A 14745-nucleotide genomic window follows, 5' to 3' on the forward strand; every position below is an offset into this window, starting at 1 on the left:
TCCCTTCAGTAGCAATTGCTCCAAATGAAATTGGATATTCCAAAAAATATTAGAGATTAAAATCAACATTGGTAGGATAATTCATGACTCAAGGTACCTCACTGTTTCAATTATCTAGGTTTCATGTAGATAATTTTTAAAAGAATTATTCAATGAATCTTCTCATTGCACAGCAATAATGGCATTACTTTCTTGCTAATTAACTGAAAGAACTCTGCAAGGAAGCTCATACACTAGCATTGCCACCAATATTCTTTTACATTTTCTTGGTACTGAGTGGGTTACCAAATCCACTCAACACATTTTTGTCCTTGAGCAAGTTTACCCTTGCCTAAGGACAAAATTGAGGGTGGGACGTGCCAGCTTGGAGTCTCTGAAAGGGGTCTGTGTGCATCAAACGGCAACTCCCCCAGGCTAGTGGTTTCAAACTCCCTCTGCCAGAAGCAACTGCCACATCTCCGGAAATCAACTGCTGGGCAGGGGTGAGACGCTTTGGCCTCTTCAGACTAACTCCAGAGCCTCCCCGAACTGGGTGGATACTGCAGAGCTGTTGCTAAAGGAGCTGTCCCACCACCTCCTCCCAGCCAGGCGTGGCCTCAAGAGGAGGAGGAAGGCTTTCATGCCATGGAGGAGTGTCGCGCAGCACTGAACAGAGTACAGCAGGTTCTTAAAGGACCAGACCACAGTCTTGCTGGGGCCACAGAGGCACAGTTTCTGACTTGTGCAGCCACATGTGTGCAGTTTACAGGAGACACTGACTGTCACTATTAAGTACACATTCTTAGTTAGGAGGAATGGATAATCACATGCATACATAAACCCATTTAATTAACACTAATTTTCTTTTGGCTATTATCGAGATTCACCAATGCCTATGACTTGTCAGCAAAGTGTATTTAAAATCTCATCTTACTTTCCAATGCATAAAGCTAAAATTCCAGTAGAACTACAGACAAAGGTAGTTAACTGAGAAATAGAGCCAGTGCCAAAAATTCACAGGGTGAGAAAGTCAATAGGTGACAAAATGAAAGTTTATAACATTATCCAGTGGTCTGTGAAATACAGTAAGTTGGATCCTTAAACATACTAAGTTACCTTGAAGACAATCATCATGATTCTAACGCTGTAGAATATTTTGTAAGCCTCTTTTTCAGATAGATTGTTGGGACTTTCATTTAGATAAAGCATCTTTAGATCAAATGTCAATAAGCCAATGCTACACAGTTGCTGGTTCAATAAATTTATTGTACTTTTCAAAGTCTTCATAGAAAATTGTGGAAGATATCTTAGCTATCAGCTGTACGCTCCTGGGCCCTGAGGAAGCTAGCCTTCTTCTGAGCAACACGATCTTTCTTCTGGGCAAGGGATAACTTGGGACGGTTCCATCTGCAATGCAAACATGGTATAAATACACAAGGCAGCAATAGTAAATCTAAATACCAGAACACCAGGAGTTACATGACCATAAGGAATGAGTGTGACATTTATATTATTATGCTTCGGAAATAGTGTTTCAGAGATTACTTTGTATAGCACTCTTTCTTTCAGTGGTCAAGGCAATGGATTAGTTGGTCACATTATGAAAGTGCACCATGTTTTTCACTGTAGTATCCAGTTTACTACTAAGGGAAATAATTCTAAGATGTGTGGTGGCAGCACTGTCAAACAGGCAACTAGCCTAGATGGACCTCAAATATGATCCCCAATAGGGTCGCCAGGGCCAGCATTAGACTTGCTGGGACCCAGGGCTGAAGCTGAAGTCCGAACTCCACCCAGGGCAGTTGGGCTTGGGCTGTGGCCACCTCTCCCCAGACCTAGGGTGGCAGGGCTCAGGTTCCAGCCCTCCCACTGGGTTCATGTAATAACTTTGTTGTCAGAGGTGGTCACAGTGCAATGAAGTTTGAGAACCCCTGTCCTAGATCATTTCTGAAACATCCAATTAGTTTCAACACTAAACAGGGACTGGAGGAATTAATTAACATAAATGCTGCAGCTCCAGAAGTTTGCTTTGTAACAGGCATATCTAACTCAAAGGAGGAAAAATTTTACCTCTTCTTTTTGACTTCTCTCTTGAGTTTCTTTTCATGGACTGGATTCTCCCGTATACCAGCATGGGCTTTTTTATACATTTCCTCCATCTGCAAGAAATACAATGTAGTAATTAAAGTCATGTATGCATTGAATGAAGTTCTAACATTCAAGTTGGGAGTCATCCCACTGCCAAGAACATACCAGTGAGTAGAGAAAGAATACTGAGGTCAAATGTGTTCTCTCAACATCTTTAACAGTCCTACAGAGAGGTCTAAACCAGACTGGGAACAGAACACAGCCACCTAAGGTGCTAAGTCTTCCTCCCAGAAAGAGTAACTTAGAAGTAACTTAAGACAGAGCAAGGCTGTCTACACTGCGCACCTTACAACAGCTTGTGTTGCAAGGTGCGCTGTGTGACTGCTCTGTCGCCAGGAGAGCATTCTCCTGCTGACACAATAAAACCACCTCCAACAAGGAGTGGTAGCTTAGTCACTGGGAGCGTGGCTCCCACTGATGAAGTGCTGTCCACACCAGCACTTTTCATTGCTAAAACTGGTCGTTCAGGAGAGTGTTTTTTCACATCTCTGAGCGACAAAAGTTTAAGCAACAGAAGTGTCAATGTAGACAAAGCCTCAGATGCAGTTCAAAGGAGCACCTTAGAAAGGCAATAAGCCTGCAACTCCCACAGGAATTGTGCACACAGACATGCACTACAGATTTCATACCAGAAAATTTCTGCTGCAAAACCTATCTGAAGTTCTAAAAATACTGTTGATATCAAATGCCACCCATCAACCAGCAGTGCACTCTTGTGCTCAGGAGATAGGACTTTACCACCAAAAAAAGTCATCCTTCAGCTAAGAGCATGGTTGGCTTTGGAAATCAAAGAAACTTTTTCTTTACAGGGGAGAGTCTCATTGGTCTATCTATGGTGCTTAGATGGTCCCACACGTTACTATAGCATAGTATGAGCACCTCACAATATCCATGGCAGGCAGCGAACAGAGGCACAGAGAGACTAAGTTAGTTGGCCAAGGTCACAAGAAGTCTACAGGGGAACAGAGATTTGCACCAGTTTCATGAAACCCAGGACAAGCATCCTAACCACTAGAACATCCTTTCTCTGAAGTCTATCCATGTTATGTGCATCGCTTTTGCAAAATGTCTCCTTCCTCAACCTAAATTAAGAACTAGCTCAGGAAGTTCTCTAAATGAAACTGGAATGTTTAGCATGCCACAGGCAAAGGAGGAAAACTCAAGTCATGCCAGTTTCTCCAAAAACTATACATGTCTTGAGGGAACATTTAGTTAGGTTTTGGTTCAAGTCAGTGATCAACAACAATGGCCAGGTGTGAATGAACTAAATCGGAACTAAAAAAACCATGCAATTTTTCACAATAGTGGTAGTGTTTTGTACAGCTGTGGCTCAATAAAGATAGAAATTTTATTGTTAATGCAGGGGTGAGAGAATGGCAGAGTCTGAGTCACTAATTCTTAAGCCATGTAACTGATGAATTTATCAATTGGGTGTTAGGTCATCCCATCAGAAATCACTTAGTTGTGGGAGGTAAAGGAAATATACAAGAATAGCTGCACTAAAACCCACCTCTAAACAGAGAACCTCCATCTTAGCAAATTTGGAAATAAAAATTCCTAGTTCTTAAATAGCACTTTTCAGCTGCAGATTTCAGTGCTTTAGAAAGGAGGTCAACATCTTTATCCCTGTTTTACAGATGGGCTAACTGAGGCACAGAACAGTAGTGATTTGCCCAAGATCATACAGCATACCTGTGATACAGCCAGGAATAGAACCCAGGTCCGCAACTTCCAATACAGTGCTCTATGCACTAGGACTAGGTCACTACTAAGGAACAATTCTGACTGCTTCAGCATAAGTTTTCTTGTCTAATATAGCGGTTCTCTTTAAACATGGAATGCATCTAAACCACATCTCAGGGACACTTCCCCTCCCTTCATGACTGCAGTATATTCCTGGCAACTGCACACATGGAAGCATACCATTAGTATTCTTTAATGCAGATTAGTGCCGGTATGGACAGTGCTGTCGCGGCAGGACAGTGTCTCCGACTGGCACAGCTACCGCCCTTGTTGGGGGTGGTTTAATTATGCCAGCAGGCGAGCTCTCTCCTGCCGGCATAGAGCAGCCATACAGGAGACCTTACAGCAGCACAGCTGCAGTGGTCCAGCTGTGCCGCTGTAAGGTCTGTAGTGTAGACATAGCTAAAGTTATTTTGGTAAAAATGTGTATGTAGGTCGGCCCTGAAAGGATTCTGAAAGCTTACAGCTCTTTAGCAAATCTAGTGTATGGGCACTAAGGAAGAGTTCTTGCTGTAAGCATAAGACTGGAGTACAGACTTCATGTCAATATAAACTGCATAAATTACTTCAGAGAATAAAGAAGTTAAGATTGTAAATGCCAAAGTTTCACTGTAATTTTCACGGAATTTCTTAAATGTTTAGTATACTAAAATTTAGTTCAAGTTATTTTAAGACAAGATGTTAAGACATACTAGCAAAATGGTTTACAAGATACCAACATAATAATACCTAAAAACTAACAAGGGGCTGTATATAGTGTTCTCACATTGTACTGCTATTTAAATCGGCTTTTTCAGGTGACAAACAGAACATTCTCAGAGAATCAGGAATGACAGGGAAGCAAGGAAAATAACATAATAGGACAGGCAAGAAACCATTGGTATGGAAGAGTTAGGAGGAGGAAAGGCAACAAATTAATCTGGTAGAACAGTGTCATGGAAAGAGGTAGATAGCTCGTTGGTCTGATATTTATCAAACGACATTTAACAAGCTGTTAAGCTTTTTGATAGCAGGTCACACCTTTATCATCTTTTTCGTGTAGCATGTAGTATGACAAGAGAGGTCATATATTTTTCCTTCATTACCAGCTGTTCTGGGTTCAGGGAATGTGTCCAACTTTTAAGAATCATAGCACTAGGTTTGCAGAGGCCTGTCATTGGGAGTACCCCCCCTCTGGTCTGATAATATGCCATCTACATGGCCCACATTACTATTTTGCAAAGTATCTGCATTCCTAGCATCAATTTTAAACAAGACAAATTATCTTTTAGCGCCACTACTAATATGCAATTCATTTACAGACAGATAGTGTCTTACCATGTCAGGTGTTACATTGTTCTTTATATACTGGGAGAACTGTTTTTTGTAGGCATCTTCATCCTCCTCCATCAGGTAACGCATGTAACCTGCAACATTCTGACCCATGATGTGTGTGCGATGAACCTCTGCATTAAACTCTTTGCTTTCCGAGTCATAACCAGGGAAACGTTTGGTACTATGAAACACGAGTTATAGGTTAGTGGTTAGAATTTTACATCACCTAATCAAAGTTGGTTTAAGAAGTTCTTTAAGATTCAGAGACTGCAGTCTACAAGTCTCAAGTGACTGATACACCATAGCTCCCCTATAGGTAGCTGGAAAATGTGACCAAAGAAACATAATTTTAAATCAGCTGACAGATTATGCTTTCTATAAGCAAAGTTAAGAAATCAACTTGCAAATTGACATCCTTAGCTGCCATCAGTCCCGTCTTGAAACAATGACATACATCATACACAGACCGAGGACCAACTACAGACTGCTCAGTCACTGGGGTATCATCATATAGCAGCCAAGTTAAAGAACCGACAGAAGGTTGACAGCCTAAAAAAAAAAAAGCAACACTGAACTTTCCCCCTTTCTTTTCAGTTATCCCAGCTACTGTTTGGGGGCTATTTTTCACAACTGCATTCATAGAAGCAATCAACAAACATCAAAATTAGGCAATGCAGGCGACAACCCTGAGTCATGATCGTTCACTGATCCTAGCTTAAAGCAAGGGTTGCCAGGACTTCTACACAGAAACCCGTGCCACCACTGTAGATGAATTTTAGATTCTGGCCCAAGTTTCCACTAATAGTTGTATAGAGGGCCTAAGGCCAATGATCATTTTGAACGTGGTGTACATAATTTCTCAAAATAGAAAGTCAGACAATAGGAGTTAAGACAGAGAATTAAAAAGAATTACATGTTACTACAAACTGTTTCTATGGCAATATGAACAGTAAGAAGTGTTTACTCTGCTTAACTGCAGTCACTAGATATTCAAGGTGAAAGGTGATTATATTGCTGTATTTTAGTAACCTTTATGGAAATAAGCATTAATCTTACTCCCTTAACTTCAAGAGTCCTTGGGAGGAATGTCAATAACATCTACTGAAAACAAGTAAATACAACTTGGATTAAACCTAATTACCACATTAACAGGGTCACGACACACTGAATTCAACTAACCTAAGGTGAAGTTAAAATATCACTACAATGCATATAAAGATGTGAAGTCTCAGTTTTCAAAATTCCCTTTTGTCCAATTTATCTGAGATTAAGTTACCTATGAGGGATGGACAGGCCACCATCCACTGCGCCCTTTAGCGCACCGAAGACTTTGTTTCCGGTGGTAGTTCTGGCAAGACCTGCATCCAGGTAGCATGTAAAAGCACCAGGCTGTCCATCCACACTTTCCACATTATATTCATCACCAGTCACTTCAACTTGGCCTTCATAAATCTTATCAAGGCCAAATTTGTTCAAAAGCTGTAACAGGAACAGTACAGTGTAAGTATGTCTTCCTCCAGATTCTCTCCACATTTAGGTTAGTTGATTTAAGTACCAAAATGAAGTGTTTTTATGTTGCAAGACAATCGTCATAAAACTTGATTCTGTATTTGTAGTCGTACCCAGGTATTCTACATTAATGCTTTCTCAGTAACAGTACATACTAATTTTACCTTCAGAAGGTTTTAACAGGAACCACTAAATAAATCTGTGCATACTTTGCCCAACGTGGCTGTCTAATAAACATGGGTGGGCTAATCAAATCAATCTACAAATTCAGGGTTTTTTAAACTAAATAGTTAGAACACAATTCCAAGTCAGTCATATACAAGTGGAACCCTCTGTTTTGCAAGATAGACTCCTTTATTTTCTGCCCATCTACTGAAACAAGCCCTTTGACATTTAGATACAAGTTTAGTGGGTACATACCCTGCGGGCCAGCAGCAGGCCCGTACAATAGGCGGCAGCATAATTGGTCAAACCAACTTTCACACCATACTTTGGCAGCTCATGAGAGTACGCAGCACAGACTATCATATCACCTTCGATCCTGGCATATGCAATCTGACAACAAAATAAACGTTAGTATTCTCACACCGGTTATAATATTGTTGGCTCAAACCTGCCTCCCGTCTGCATGTAGAAATCCTACTAAAGTCAATAGGAGTACTGCAAGACCTCCACATGCAGGTTTGGAAAACACAAATTTAGATTTAAATTATTCATCTTTCCTCATTTAAGACATGATGATGAAAGGTTTAAAAGTAAACCTCAAAATGTAAAAAGTATAAAAAATGTAAAGAGTTGAAGTACAACTCTGTGATAATGCAGCCTCAATACTGCTTTTTCTATTGCATCAGAGCTAAACTGACAAATAGAAAAAGTCACTTCTATCTGAACCTCCCCCCCCCCCCAAAAAAAAACACCTACCATTATAATGGTTAAGATAACAACAGTTATTTTCTTAGTTTCACCTTTGTGTATTTAACAGAAATTACAGCTAGTTAACTTCACCATTCATCTGCATTCAGATATTTCCCCTATTTGTGTGGTACTTGCAGACAGCAAGAGGAAGGAAAATGTTTTTTAAAAACTTGAAGAGGACTAAGGGGCATGTGCAGCATTTGTACATATTCTACATTTTTATTGCAGTTATCTGTTGTCCTGTTTCCTTCAAACTTGGACTGTGATATAGTCCTCATTAAGGACTATAAAAACAACCTATATGAAGTTTCCAAGCTTAAAGTGTTCTATTTGCACAGATAAGAAAAGTCTATTCACACAATTCAAAAGGTGTTATAGAATCACAGAATATTAGAGTTGGAAGGGACCTCAGGAAACCATTTAGTCCAACCCCCTGCTCAAAGCAGGGCCAATCCCCAACTAAATCCTATGATTCAGGATTTTATGGACAAGCTGTTAAAAGCACATTTGCTTCTGGAGCCAACAGAACGTTTGGGGGTGAGAGGAGACCCCACAACAGTGCAGGAGCAGGATCTAGCTGACAAGACCTCATGGTCAGTCTTGCTTCTTTATGCAGAAGGAAGATGGAGATAGCTCACAGTGTGCATCATTCTGAACTGAAAACTAGCACTCAAGATTAAGAAAACTGCTTCATTTCTGCTTCAGCAGTGAGGGTTTGAACTGCCTCTGATGCAATTATATCAGTTCAACTGTATTTGTACCATGAGCGCTTATTCCCCATCTGGGAATAAGCACATTTATACCTACATCCATGATATAACTGCAATGCTTTATCTATAATGATCAAAATCACACTCCTAATAGACATTGCTATACCACAACAAAAACTGTAGTTAGACCAGACCTTAAAACGCCGAGTTGCTTTTTCCCCTCCTTAGTATAAAGGTAAAAAAGGCAGTGCTTTGGTATAGCCAAGTAGCCAAGCAAAGAAATCCTTACCTGGCAGATAATATCTCTGTTGGTAATGCGTACTATCATCCTATATTTAGGGGTGTTATACTTGTTTTTATCTTGAATCACCAAACGCTTACGGGCATAATAATCAGTCTTTCCCTCTGAAAAGACAATAGTATGGACATGAGAAACAAACAGCAAGGACATACATCAGTATAGTTTACTTTGAGCTACGGAAAAATTAACTGTACCTCTCCTTCTCCTGAATTTCACTTGGTACCTCTTGAAGTAGGCCTTATTCTTGACAACTTTCACAAACCCCTTGAACAAAGAAAACATAATTACCACTGGACACAATTACCACAGCACCAAGAAGTCTACTGATGGCTATTGTGAATTAAAAAGGGTTTGTGGGAGGAGGGGTTGAAAAGATAGGAGATACAGTGTTTTCTCAGCCTAAACACATTATAAACCAGAAGTTATTCCAAGGGAAGAGAGGAAAGGAACCTTCAAATTCTAACTTAAGGCACATCTTATTGTCTCATTTCATGTGGATTTATGTGAAGTAGAGAAATACTGCAGAGGCTCATTAGATGTATAATACATATTCATTAATTAGATGCTTCTTAAAACTATGTTATCCAAATAAACGAATTTAATCACTTATTACTATGTAATCAATTATTTTCTTGAGCAAGGTAATAGTGTCAAAAGGACAATTACCAGCTTTAATGTCAACATAAGAAAACTTCCAACCAGTCTCCACTACTTATCACTGACCACACTAAGTTGGCACATTCGCATCAAAGCCCACCTGTGGCAGCGAGGGGAAGGTCGAGGGAAGAGAATATTGGTATCAAACTGTCGCTGCCAAATTTGAAGCCAACAGCCAGTTGCTAGAGGGGACATGGAGCATTTTCACAACAACCCAGGGAGACCGAAAAAGCAAGTGCTTCCTCCCAGAACCCTCGTGTCCTGCCCCCCCACGTCTCACTCGCAGCTAGACAGCGCCGAGCACAGCCCTGTCCATACATGAGCCAGGCCGGGGCCATGCATGCGCGGCTCAAGAGTTGCCATGCGGAGCCTCGCTGACAGGGCCCAGCGCCGGCCGCACTCGGAGACATGGCGGAGACACCCAGCCCGCCGCTCCCTACAGCCCGGCGCGGCTCTGAGGAGGGCTGGCACGGGCCTGAGGAGCCGGCAGCTGAGGCGCTGTGCAAGGCCCGTGCCAGCGGCTAGTGTCCCCGGGGAGCCGCCGGCCCTGTCCCGGCAGCAGCGGGCCCAGGCGGCGGGGGCGGCCATTAGGCCACGCTGGAAGCTGCTGCAGCCGGGCCCGGGCGCCTCCCCAATCAGAGTCCATCGGGCCGGCGGGGGCCGCGCTGGAGGCTGCAGCGGGCGGGGGGCACCGGCCCGTATCCCCCCTACCCCTGCTGGGCCCCTGGGGCGCGGTACTGACCATTGCGCCAGATTCTGTCCCGTCTCGGCTTAGGCCGGGGGCCGCTCAGCGCAACGTCCACAGCCCGTAGCACTGGGGGAAAAGGCCGTGCCCAGTGCGCAGCCGCAGCACCTAGCCTGGCCGACGAGGCGGAGGGAGCCGTCGCCGCGAGAGAGAGCCGCCCTGCACACCAGGGGCGCGAACGGAAGTTGGTGCCCCCTCCTGGGAGGCAGAGAGATCGCACGCCGGAGCCGTGAGTGCAGAGGAAGGTTTTGGCTCCCGGGAGTGGCCGCGCCTCACCTGCCAATGGCCCGGCTTAGCTTGTGTCTGTAGAGTTTCCTGCAAAGCTCCGGGTTCCCCACCGAACCCCTCTCGGCTCCCACACATCCCCATCTGTTCGTTAATTCATGCAGGGGTCCCCAGGCTCCCATCTTCCCCAGGCACCCAAGGGGACACACAGGGATCCCCTGGCTCTCTACTCCCCAGGCGTTATACCAATGTACATTGCCAAAGAGCCACAGTAATATGTCAGCAGCCCCACATCAGCTTCCCTCCCCCCACTCCCAGCACAATCAGGGCTGCCCAGAGCAGGGGGGAGGCAAGTGGGGCAATTTGCCCTGGGCCCCGCAGGGGCCCCGCGATCCCTGGCCGAGAATCCCTTCCCTGGGTAGAGGCGCCTTTTTAATCTTTACTCACCCGGCAGCGCTCCGGGTCGTCGTCGTCACTTCGGCAGTGGGTCCTTCAGTGCCAATGACGACCCGGAGCGAGTGAAGGACCCGCCCCTGAAGTGCCGCCGAAGACTTGGAGCGCCGCCCGGTGAGTACAAACGCCGCAGCGGGTAGCACCTTTTTTTATGCCCCAGGCCCCCTGAATCCTCTGGGAGACCCTGCTGCTGATCAGTGCCTCCCACTCCCGATCTGCTGTTTCCTGGCAAGCAGGAGGCTCTGGGGGAGACGGGGGAGGAGTGAAGGCACTGCAGGCTGAGGGGAGGGGATGGGAAGGGGTGGAGTGGGGGCAGGGCTTGTGACAGAGCCAGCGGTTGAGCAGTGAGCACCCCCCCCCCCCCGCACATTGGAAAGTAGGCACCTGTAGCTCCAGCCCTGGAGTCAGTGCCTATACAAGGAGCCGCATATTAACTTCTGAGAGCCACATGTGGCTCCGGAGCCAAAGGTTGGCCACCCCTGCCATAACTCAAGCTTCCCCAGACCTCTCCCACCCAGCGGGATTCCCCAGCTCCCTTGCTCCTGGAATGTCCCCATGCAGCCCTCCCCAGGAATCCCACTCCCCTCCTCCTGGATCACTTAAACTTTGGGTAGGTCTACACTTACCTCCGGGTCCGGCGGTAAGCAATCAATCTTCTGGGATCGATCCCGGAAGTGCTCGCCGTCGATACTCCAGCTCGGCGAGAGGAGTACGCAGCATCGACGGGGGAGCCTGCTTGCCGCGTCTGGACCCGCGGTAAGTTTGAATTAAGGTACTTCGAATTCAGCTACGTTATTAGCTGTCTTCCCCTTGAAATTTACTTTCTGCCAACAGTGGCTCTTTTCTTAAGAGCTAAGGCGCCCTTCCCTCACAATTGACATGCATCCGACAAAGTGGGCATTCACCCATGAAAGCTTATGCTCCAATACATCTGTTAGTCTTAAAGGTGCCACAGGACTCTCTGTTGCTTTTTACAGATCCAGACTAACACAGCTACCCCTCTGATACTTCCCTCACAATTGTGCATCTTCTTTGCAACCATTGGAATGCTTGATTACATACAGTAATAGTCTCTGACAAAACCATCCTTAACGCAGCGTTAAGGTTGCTTTGTGGTATCTTGTCCCCTTCCAGAACCACAAATGAAGAGTCGAGGTATTTTAAATTCAGAGTTAAGGTACATGCCAATGCAGCCTTACGTCTGCCACTCTTGAGCAGGCAATAGCCAGTGGCAATTATCTGTCTGCACTCCTTCTGTGTTCACTGTGTTAGGTGGAGTTGTACTGAATGGTGGAGGGATTAGTTGGGAGTATCTTGGCAGGGCTGTGATTGGGATCTGAGGAATTCTGTGGGCTCCCAGCCCCACTTGGTTGATCTGACCATCCCCTTCCCTTCCCACCGCCCCCCTGTATGTGTGGTGAAAGTAGGGTGACCAGATGTCCCGATTTTATAGGGACAATCCCGGTATTTGGGCCTTTTTCTTATACAGGAGCCTATTTCCCTCCACCCCCGGTCCCATTTTTCATACTTGCTATCTGGTCACGCAAGGTGGAAGAGGTGCATCCTTGAGATATGCTTCATTTCAGTGCTGAGTTCTGTAGGTTGTGTCAAAGGTGGAGCACAGGGGTCTTCTTGCCATGGGGATTTCCATCTCTGCGGGGGCATATGGGTTATGGGACATGGTTTGTGGGTTTAAAGCTCGGTAAGTGAAAATATAGTGTTAGATTGAATACTGTGGGTGAGAGTGAGTGGGTTGAAAAAGAGGTGAAGGGGTTGTAAAATGTATTAAGGGTGGGGTTGTTTGTGGGGCTCATTGAATGTACAACAGGGCTAGGTAACTCGTTTAAACACAAGTTTTGTCTTAGGAAAGAGAAGGCATTGGACTCTGTGCTACAGTTGTCATGTACCCTATTCCTTGAGTGATGTGCACTATCTGCAAAGGAAGATTGCGAACGTGCATTATGGGTGTATTGGCTCATCGCTCAAAGGGGCCAGAATTAAGGTTGTGTTTGCATGTACCTTAACTTTATATTTCAGGGTTTTCAGAAGTTTAAGTTTGAAATACCTTAACTTTTACTTAGTTATGTATATTAATGAAGTTTTTGGTGTCAGTTTCCTATTTTTTAACAGAAAGTTAAATATTTGTTGTAGGAGTCAGTGGTCATGTAGGCAGTAGGAGTTATCGTATAGGTTTGCAGCTGAGACACTACTGTGACTAAGAGCCAAGCTACACTGTGAACTTACAGTGGCATAGCTACATTGCTCAGGGGTGTGAAAAATCCACACCCTGAGTGACATAGCAAAACCAACCTAACTCTTGGTGTAGACATCTCTAGGTCGACAGAACAATTCTTCCATCGACCTAGCTACCACCTCTTGGGGAGGTGGATTATCTATGCCAATGGGAGAAACTCTCCCATCAGCATAAGTAGTTTTTACATGGAAGCTTTACAGTGGCTGCTGTAGCATTTCAAGTGTAGACAAACTTTAGGTAACAATACTAATACCTAGCTATTATATATCACTTTTCATCAGTAGATCTCAAAGCACTTTACCAAGGAGGTCAGTGTCATCACCCCCATTTTACACATGGGGAAACAGAGGCACCAAGAGGGAAGGGATTCCCCCATAGTCACCCAGCAGGCCAGTGGCAGAGACAGAAATAGAACCCAGGACTCCTGAGTCTCATAGGCTAATCTAGAGAACTTAACTCTTTGTGTAATAACAAGTTCAATATTGCTTTGCCAAAGGGTGGGTGCCATGCGCCAGCTAGGTTAAATGTTAGTGGTAGCTGAGTGAGGGATGAACAAAGTCATGATTTGAGCTCCAAGAGTATGCAAAAAATGTTGGTAGAATGTGCTGACTTTATGAAATGCTGGTGTGTTTTTTCAGGGGAATCCCTTGCTCAAATCAGAAGCTGCTCAAGGCAATCTGCCATCCTTGACAACCCTTCAGTGTGGCATCCCATCCCATTCAAATTTGGCCCAGCCATCCCTCCATCATGATGGAGGGGCAACTGGACCAAATTTAGGGGAATGGTGTTGCGAACTGGCACATGGGGTCACAACATCACTCAGATTTGGCCTGGATGCCCCTGCACCATGACAGAAGGGCAACTGGGCCAAATCTGTCACCCTAGGCAGCTGCCTATATTGCCTATAGCTAGAGCAGCCTCTGGCTCAACTGACCTCAAATTTGGAGCACTAACCCTACCCGCTGCCCAGGAAGCACACCAAATTTCAACTCAATTTGACTAAGCATGAAGATTTTAGAGCACTCGGTAAGTGAAAGTCAGAAATATCATTTTTTAAACATGAAGGGTTTGCCAATGTTAATCATAGCAGAGCTGATGTGCTGATATAATACTGTAAGTAAGAAATTAGTCATCAGCAACTGCTTTGTTATAGCCAAATCCCCAAACAATAATCCTGAAATGGGGATTTTTTAGGTAGGCTAGAGAGAGGATGGAAGGAAGGGGCTTTATACATCCATCTGCTGCATAAGAGGCTCAGAGATATGTGAGGTAGCCAATTCATCTCAATGTCATAGTCTCAGAATACCCTAAAGAGATGAATACAGCCTGAAACAATAGCTCTGAGCCAGGTGAACTGCTCTATTCCTCTCAGTGGGTGTTCTCATTCCTCCTCCCCACTGCCAAAGTTTGAGAGCCTGTGATATGCATCAAGCATCCCTGTTATCAGCTCCTGACGCACTCTCAGCAAGGTGTTCTTGGTGCAGCTCCCAACATGCATATTCTCCACTCCTCACCCAGAGGATCAGAGCTTCCCTAGAAGTCAGATCACATGGGGGGCAGGGAATGGGGCTCAGACTTCCCAAGATGCTGGCTCATAGTGGGCAGAGAGCGGGGCTTAGACACCCCAGAGGGGTAGGGCTCCCCTAGAACCTGGCACACACACAACAGGGGAAAATGTGGGTCTGACAGGTATCCCCCACTCCTAATTTCCCCATTTGCCCTGCCACCCATATCACCCATGCCCCAGTGTCCCACCCATGCCAATGCCAATGTCACCAGTGTCCCACCTGTC

The 14745-nt window shown here is 44.9% G+C and overlaps 1 protein-coding gene and 1 non-coding gene across 3 annotated transcripts; both read right to left on the reverse strand.

Annotated features, from left to right (window-relative positions):
• Nucleotides 1-1224: 1224 nt before the first annotated feature.
• RPL5 (ribosomal protein L5) lies at nucleotides 1225-10175 on the reverse strand. Of its 2 annotated transcripts, XM_034780298.1 has the most exons (8): nucleotides 10019-10175; nucleotides 8814-8883; nucleotides 8608-8723; nucleotides 7114-7248; nucleotides 6461-6663; nucleotides 5188-5365; nucleotides 2050-2138; nucleotides 1225-1386 (listed from the first exon to the last, which is right to left on the reverse strand). In XM_034780298.1, the coding sequence occupies exons 1-8, from the start codon at nucleotides 10019-10021 to the stop codon at nucleotides 1287-1289; spliced, it is 894 nt and encodes a 297-aa protein (XP_034636189.1). In that variant the 5' UTR covers nucleotides 10022-10175; the 3' UTR covers nucleotides 1225-1286. The 2 variants fall into 2 exon arrangements, with proteins under 2 accessions (XP_034636189.1, XP_034636188.1); XM_034780297.1 differs by lacking the exon at nucleotides 10019-10175 and having other exon boundaries at nucleotides 8814-8916.
• Nucleotides 5604-5699, reverse strand: LOC117882316. Its single transcript, XR_004646975.1, has one exon. It is a non-coding gene; the product is annotated as a small nucleolar RNA SNORD21 (small nucleolar RNA).
• Nucleotides 10176-14745: the final 4570 nt, after the last annotated feature.

The sequence above is a fragment of the Trachemys scripta genome, chromosome 8, assembly GCF_013100865.1.
Source record: "Trachemys scripta elegans isolate TJP31775 chromosome 8, CAS_Tse_1.0, whole genome shotgun sequence".
NCBI classification, from domain to species: Eukaryota; Metazoa; Chordata; order Testudines; family Emydidae; genus Trachemys; species Trachemys scripta.